The sequence below is a fragment of the Pelodiscus sinensis genome, chromosome 30 (genome assembly GCF_052426305.1).
Source record: "Pelodiscus sinensis isolate ZL-2025 chromosome 30, ASM5242630v1, whole genome shotgun sequence".
Lineage (NCBI taxonomy): Eukaryota > Metazoa > Chordata > Testudines > Trionychidae > Pelodiscus > Pelodiscus sinensis.
The window spans coordinates 16,777,848-16,786,180 of NC_143081.1; the positions used below are offsets into that span (position 1 = coordinate 16,777,848).

At 53.0% G+C, this 8,333-nt stretch overlaps 1 protein-coding gene across 1 annotated transcript; it reads left to right on the forward strand.

Annotated features, from left to right (window-relative positions):
- Window positions 1-1,338: 1,338 nt before the first annotated feature.
- LOC102451134 (olfactory receptor 2D2-like) lies at window positions 1,339-2,295 on the forward strand. Its single transcript, XM_014577251.3, has one exon. The coding sequence runs from the start codon at window positions 1,339-1,341 to the stop codon at window positions 2,293-2,295; it is 957 nt and encodes a 318-aa protein (XP_014432737.3).
- The last annotated feature ends 6,038 nt before the right edge of the window (window positions 2,296-8,333 follow it).

An 8,333-nucleotide genomic window follows, 5' to 3' on the forward strand; every position in this document is an offset into this window, starting at 1 on the left:
ACACGCTCTGCCCAGCTAGGAGCAGGTTGGACTGCCCTGGTCTGGCACGCTCGGGACCTGCCCTGTCGTGAACCAGGGAGTGTGCCGGGCCAGGGGAGGTCAATTCTGACCCACTGCTGATGGGCTCTGGAGTTCTCCCAATATCCATCCGCAGGCCTGGCCAGTCTCCCCTGCCGGTTCAGTGCCCACACCCAGCTCTGCCGATCACAGGGTCGGCACCCCTCCTGGCCACCAGGCTACCTGCCCCAGGCCACCAGCCCTGGTAGGGCTACACTGCCGGGTCTGGCCCCCGCCACCAGGCTCTGCTTCCCCGACAGGGCTGGCATCTGAGCCCCGGCCACCAGGCTGCCGTGACACTCTTGGCTCCTTTCCCGGCTGCTAGCCCCTCGTCCCACTCCCAGCCGGGGACTGTCTGGTCCAGCCACATCCGGGGACCCACAGAGGTCCAAGCTGTGTCACTGAGACATAGGAGACCTGGGCTCCCACTCTTGGGGGGCGGCACGTTTGTCAGGGGCTCGGCCGGCTGGTTCGTGCTCACTTGCTCAGAATCTGACCACACACCAGAGAAGAAACTCCCCCTCGCCTCAGACTGGCCGTGTCCTTGGGGAAGTCACTTTCCTCTGCAGAGTGTGCTTGCAGGTTGCTTTCTGGGATCCTCTAGCTCAGGGGCCAACAACCTTTTCAAACCAAAGAGCCAAACTACATCACAATTCAGAACATGTGGTCTACAAGGAGCCGGATACGCAGGCCCATTTGCATGACTGAAAATATACAATTTAATGTTATTGATGATTGGCATGGTGATGAATAACAGCATCAGTGAAACATGGGCCTCCCAGACTGTATCTAATGGGATTTCTGCTGCTGCCTCTTTTCACGCATTTCTTTGACGTTTACATCAAAACTGGTCACATTCAGGCCTCTGGTTTGAGCCCAAGCCCCACTTCCATCCACACACACACCAGTCTGGGACCAGGTCCTAAGACCCTGCCATGACTCGGGTCAGAGCTCCGTTTTTGTGCAGTGTGGACGCAGGTCATACTACAGACCCAAGCCAGGAGGCCTGCACAGTGCCGTATGGATGCACGGGCATTCCTGCGAGACCAGGACCACAGACCCAGACTTACAATGTGGTGTAGACATCCCCCAGGTGCCTCAGTTCCACATCTGGGACATAACGGCATTGCCTGATCTCACGCGGTGGTAGGGAGGGTCAATCCAACCCAGACTGAGGTGCCAGCCAGGACTGGCTCGGGAAGAGAAGTTACCTCCCCCTGCCTTGTGGCTTGGGTAGCTGAGGGTGTTCATTCCGTTTTTACCTTTACTCCTGCAGACAGAATGCACAGGACCGGAGAAGGCAACCAAACCTCCCTGCCCCAGGAGTTCATCCTGTTGGGTCTCTCCAGCCGTCCAGAGGTCCGGCTGGCCCTCTTTGCAGGATTCCTCACCCTCTACCTGGTGACCCTGCTTGGGAACCTGCTCACCGCCCTCCTGGTTTGGGCTTCCCCTCTCCTCCACACCCCCATGTATTTCTTCCTCGCCAACCTGTCCCTCCTGGAGGTCGGCTACACTTCTAGCGTCCTGCCCCAGATGCTGGCCCACCTCCTGGCAGAGCGCGGCACCATGCCCTTGGCCCGTTGCATGGCCCAGATGTTCCTCTTCCTCTCCTTTGGCATCACAGAGTGCTTCCTCCTCACCGTCATGTCCTACGACAGGTATGTCGCCATCTGCCGCCCGCTGCACTACCCGCTCCTCATGGCCAAACAGGTGTGCGTCGCCATGGCAGCTGCATCCTGGGCAGGCGGTTTCCTAATTTCTGCCGTCAACACCGCGTCCACCCTCCAGCTGTCCTTCTGCGGGCACAGGGAGATAGACCATTTCCTCTGCGAGATGCCGGCCATGGTGGGTCTGAGCTGTGCAGGGAGGGAGCAAGCCCAAACCACCATGTCTGTGAGCTGTGTGGTCACGCTGGTCTGCCCGCTTGCCTTAATCGTCCTCTCCTACGCCCGCATCCTCTGCACCATTCTCAGCATCCCCTCCGCTGCCGGGCGGCAGAAGGCCTTTTCCACATGCTCCTCCCACCTCCTCGTGGTCATCCTGTTCTTTGGGACAGTGATTTCCATGTACCTGACACCCAGCTCTAGCTCCTCTGTGGGGCAGCTCAAAACCAGCTCCGTCTTCTACATCACTGTCACCCCCGTCCTCAACCCCCTCATCTACAGCCTCCGGAACAAGGAGGTGATCGCTGCCCTGAGGAAGACAATGGGGAAGGGTGTTGGCACAGGCCTTGCATGAGCAATGGAAGGAAACAGGCAAAAGGACACCAGCCAGCAGTGGACACAGCAGGAATTCACAAGTGGCCTTGCAAATAATATGTATCTGGTAGACGAAGGAAGTGCGATAATGTGGTAGCTACAGCTTTACTCATTCCCTAATGTGCCGATAGATGGTGAACTATCAGGGACTGGCCCGCACAGTCAGTGAGCCCCTCACGGAGCATGTGATGGAATGCCACGCGCACGTGCTAGACTCTGAGATAAAGCATGTAACTGGATTGAGAATTAGGTCTTTAGAGTTGGAGTGGACCTGAACGCACCCACCCTACACCTGAGCCTGGTCCCTGCAGGGGTAGCTGTAGGAAAGGCCACTAAAAAACCTGAGGGCTGAGTGAGGATTTGAACAGAGTTTGATGGATTCTAGAGAATTGGATAAGATGTTCCCACCCCAGGGCTGGATCAGATGTTCTAGGCAAGCTAAGAAGTTTGGAGAGAATTCCACCAGTCTCTGTTATCCCAGACCAGGACAGATCATGGAGTTTGGGATCTAGAACAATGGTCCATCCATCCCTGCCTCCCTTCAGCACACGGGATCAGAACAATTGTCCCGCTAGTCCTAACGAATCAATAGACCGTCCATTCCTTTACGCCTTCCGCAATCTGCACCAGAGCAACTGTCCCTACTTGCCCTGTATCGCTTCGATTCTGTAGAATCGACAGACAGTGGCTCTCTGCCTTTATCCTTTCTATGCAATGGGCAAGGCCTTTGGGACATCCTGCCTGCCAGCTTCACCCCTACTCACAGCGTCCGATCAATGGTTCACACGTTACATCCCTGCTGGAAACCAATTGTCCACCCAGCCTGGTGGCCTCCCCAGGCAGCCCCAGTGGCTTTGTATCCATTCTACATAGCGGGATTAGACAGTGGGTCCCTCTTGTCCTGTATCCCCTCTAGGCACCCCAAAGGGCCCCCAGGTCTGAGGGTTTTCCCCAGAAGCTTAGCCTTTCCAGAGGTCACTACACACACACAATCTCCCTGCTCACTCGTCTCCACACCTCAGGCATCATGGACTCGCCGCTCCTGAGCAGCAAAGGGGGTATCGCAGGGTCTCTAGAGCTGCCATGCGGTTCCTCGGGAGGGCACCAGGCCGGGACACCAGAGTAAAACTGCAACATTTGGTCACTTGGTTTTCTGAAGGAAATGTCGATTCAGCCACATGGAAGCCTTTTGCAAATTTGTGGTGTTGTCATCAGATTGTTTCCATTAAAAAAAAGCCACTGAAATGCCACTGTTTGTATGTTCTTGGTGGTTTTATTTGTCTTTGCTATAAGAAGTGTATACGCATCCGTATTTACTGCTAGGCACGCACCATACTGCAGGGTGTGAACTATTGCAATCAAATGATTTTCCTTCTCCAAACTGAACAGCGTGGCAAGACTTGTCCATGGTTCTGAACCAACGGGGGCGTTGGGCTCACTCCACATACGTTGGATAATGGACCCGCTATCCTGCCACGACCCCCTCTCCTGTCTGCTATGGGGCCTGGCACATGTCTGTCGCATCAAGGGTGGGGAGTGACCCTTATTCTCTGAGACACGTGTTTATTCTGCAGCGCCGTCATCTCTAACGCCTTTTACAGACAAATCAAAGTTCACCCCTGGTTTCTCATTTCCACTTATATCTGTACTAGCAGAACTATCCGGCATTGCCTGGGGCCTTCAAGGCAGGGGGCTGGCAGTGTGGGGGGCGCAGGAGTCAGGGCAGGGCCTTGGGGATGTGGGTCAGGGAAGGAGGGTTGGGGTGGGGAGGTGCAAGAATGATGGTTGGGGGGTGAGAGGTCTTGGGGGGAGGTCCCATGTGGACCATTCTCTCCCTCCACCAGTGACCGGGGCCTTTTCTATACCCCTCCCCCTGCCAGTGCTCCCCAGCTGCCAGGGGCCTTTTCTCTCTCCCCTTCCAGTGCTGTGGCTTTGGAGCAGGGGAGCTACTCACCCTGTCTGGTGGCAGCCAAGAAGTCGAGTCCCAGCCCCTGCTGGCTGCTCTCTTGGTGGTGCGGCTGCCCCCAGTGGTCACTCTGCAGGACAGCTTTCCTCTGTGCTCACTGCCCCAGTGACCACTCTCAGTATCACGTCCCACCGCTCTGTGCCCCTCCCTTTCCATGTGATGGAAAACAGTCCCATTCCTGGCACTCCCCGTTGTCCTGGCACAACCAAACCCTGACCTTGCTTTACGTTAGAAGAGGAAGCTGCAGACCCAATTTTGTGGCCCTACCACTTACCATTTAGGAGTTCTTGAACACACTCACAGAACATAACTGACGGCACGTTGGGGATCCCCTGTCTCCTGCACCCCCAAAATGGCATGAACAGACTCCGCCAGCCAGCAGAATAGAGGTGGTCCATTGCCTCTCCAGTATACAGCACAGCACAGATGTCGTCAGGCCACCGGGCAGGCCTAGGATGCCTCAGCCCCCCTTCATATGGGGCAGGAGTCTCGGCTTCTAAACCACCCCCAGCCTGTTGCTGAGGCTGCTTCCTCCATGCTCCCAGACAAACTAAACTAACTCTCCTCCAGCCCGGCCCTCCAGCCAGGGGCGGCATCCACCTTCCTTTGTTTCTCCACCGGGGGTTAACTGGTCAGACAGGTTTGGAGCCCCCTTTGCATAATGACCAGATAGCAGAGGTCGCCACAGCCCTAGCAAGGCACACACCCCCCCCCCCCCCCTGCCACGTCACAATAACATAAGAACGCACGTACTGGGTCAGACCAAAGGTCCATCTACCAGAGTAGCCTGTCTGCTGTCAGTGGCCAGCACCAGGTGCTCCAGATGGGGTGGACCGAAGACAATGATCAAGCGATTTGTCTCCTGCCATCCTTCTCCAGCCTCTGACAAACAGAGGCCAGGGACACCATTTCAATCCCTGGCTAATAGCCTTTTATGGACCTAACTTCCATGAAATTATCTAGCTTCTCTTTAAACTCTGTTGTAGTCCTAGCCTTCACAGCCTCCTCTGGCAAGGAGTTCCACAGGTTGACTACACGCTGTGTGAAGAAACTTTCTTTTATTAGTTTTAAACCTGCTACCCATTAATTTCATTTGGTGTCCTCTAGTTCTTCTATTATGGGAACTAATGAAGAACTTTTCTTTATTCACCCTCTCCACACCACTCATGATTTTATAGACCTCTATCATATCCCCCCTAAATCTCCTCTTTTCTAAACTGAAAAGCCCCAGTCACTTGAACCTCTCTTCATATGGGACCCATTCCAAACCCCTAATCATTTTAACTGCCCTTTTCTGAACCCTTTCTAAGGCCAAAATATATTTTCTGAAGTGAGGAGACCACATCTGTACACAGTATTCAAGATGTGGGCATACCATAGTTTTATACAGGGGCAGTAAGATATTCTGTCCCTTTCTTAATTCCTAGCATCCTATTTGTCTTTTTGACTGCCACTGCACACTGTGTGGACATTTTCAGAGAACTATCCATGATCACTCCAGATCTCTTTCCTGATTTGTCGTAGCCAAATTAGCCCCCATCATACCATACGTCTAGTTGGGGTTATTTTTTCCAATGTGCATTACTTTACACTTATCCACATGAAATTTCATTTGCCTTTTTGTTGCCCAATCACTCCGTTTAGTGAGATCTTTTTGAAGACAGACCGACATTTCTAAAATATATAGTAGAGCTCTGTATCAGTGGTGGGCAGCCTGCCAGTAACAAACAGCTTGCCAGGGTAAGCTACTGGTGGGCCGCCACACAGATTGTTTGCCTTGCTTCCACAAGTATAGCTGCTCACAGCTCCCATTGCCCAGGAAGCATGAACCATGGCAAATGAGAGTTGTGGGATGCTGTACCTGCAGATATAAGGTAAACAACCTGTCTTGTGGCCTGCCAGCACTTACCCTGAGGAGCTGCATGCTATCACAGATTGTCCACCACTGATCTATACCTCTGCCTGTATCTATACCTTCACACAGTGCACAATCAATCTGTGGAACTCCTTGCCATAGGATGCGGTGAAGACCAGGACTTGAGCAGGGTTCAAAAAAGAGCTAAATAGCCACTGATGGATGCAACCTCCATGAATCTATTAGCCGGCATGGGTAGGAATTGTGTCTCTAGCCTCTGTTTGTCTGGAAGTGGGAGCTATCATGTGAGGATTCCCTGTTCTGTTCCTTGCCTCTGGGGACCTGGCATTGGCCGCTGTGGGCAGACAGGACACTGGGCTAGATGGACCATTGGTCTGACCCAGTCTGGCCGCTTTTATGTTCCTATATAGCTTGGGTTCCCAAACTTGGGGTGTGTGAAGAAATTTCAGGGGGGCACAAGGCATCCTGGCCCCTCTCATCCCCCATTAAGTTTTGCTGCTATTTTGGGAGATGGGGGGGGGGCATGAGGGTTTTTCAAAAATCAAAAAGGGGGGCATGATGCCAAAAAGTTTGGGAAGCCCGTGTTCAAATCTGTTCCCCTAGTCGGCGTTTCTAGGCGGTGATCCCTTAATGCGCTGTTGGAAGAGCTCCAAAGAGAGCTATTTGGTTCTATTGCAATAAGCCAGGTCCCAGGCTTATGTCACCCCCCCATCTCCTCCCTTCCACACAGCATCCCTAGGACCACTCAGGACATTGGGGTGCTCTGACTGTTAGGGGGATAGTGCCCTCTTCTGAGTACCCCACTGCAGAGCATTGTTCCATGGGGGGGGGGGGGGTGGAGCAAAGTGGCCAGTATTGGAGAGTGCTCACAAAAGAGTCAACCACACTATGCTCTCTTAGGCTGCTCTTTGAGTGCTCCCCATTCATGAACTCCCCATTCACAAAAACTCATTCATGAACTCCCCATTCATAAACTCTCAATTCACGAACTCCCCATTCACAAACTGGCAGAGACCAACCTGGCTTGGTGAGCGGTCTGAGGAAGAAATAGATGCTTCACTAGAATCCACCACTGTTCTTTTATTTTGTCATTTTGTGGAATCTCCAGGGTTCCCCCTCCTCCTTCTCAGGAGGCCCAGAACTGGAATACAAATGGCTCCCAACATATTCCCAGATACCTGCACTGGTCTTCCTAGGCACACCTTGGTGGGAAGGCACTTTTCCGGAGCCTGCCCCTGTATACAATGGAAAGGATAATATTTATGCCTCTCCCAAGGACAATGCTATTTTGAGTGATCCCATGATAGAGATCATTAAGCAGAATTGGGCTAGGCAAAGTCACAGGTGGAAGACCCTCCAGGCGCATCTGATGCATTGTGAAGTTCAGTTAGTGTCTAAAGTTCTTTCATGTGCTAAGATATGAGGCTGATCATCCATGTGAGAATTCAGTTCCTAACACCTGCACAGTTTGCCTCGGTCCCACATCTGCAAAACGTGGAAAATAAAGACTCCCCTGTCTAGTTTGGAAAGGAGAACACAGAGGGGACATGATAGTGATTTTCAGGTATCTAAAAGGGTGTCACAAGGAGGAGGGAGAAAATTGTTCCCCTTGGCCTCTCGGGGCAGGACAAAAAGCAAGGGGCTTAAACTGCAGCAACGGAGGTTTAGGTTGGACATTAGGAAAAACTTTCCGCCCGTCAGGGTGCTTCAACATAAATAAATTGCCTAGGGAGGTTGTGGAATCTCCATCCCTGGAGATATTTAAGAGCAGGTCAGACAGACACCTGTCAGGGATGGCCTAAACAGTGCTAGGTGCTGCTGTGAGGGCAGGGTACTGCACTGAATGTCCTCTCGAGGTCCCTTCCAGTTCTCATTTTCTTCTGTGAGTCTCTATTTAGGCTGAGATTAGTAAATGTATTTTAATGGGAACTGACACTCGAGTCCTTCTGCTTGGAAAACATCCAACTCTTGCACAGGGCCTATCCCAGCGAGTCCCTTGGTCTCAGACGGGGCCAAGAGTTGCTGGATAATGATAATGCAAAGGCAGGGCAGTGAAATGATTCCTCTGTATTTTCCCAGAGGCTGGGACTGCGGGAACCCTGCAGCATGGGGTGAGGGCAAGGCACTGAGCAACCCACCAGCGGGGTGCCCAAGGGGATTGGAGAGGCGGCGGGGG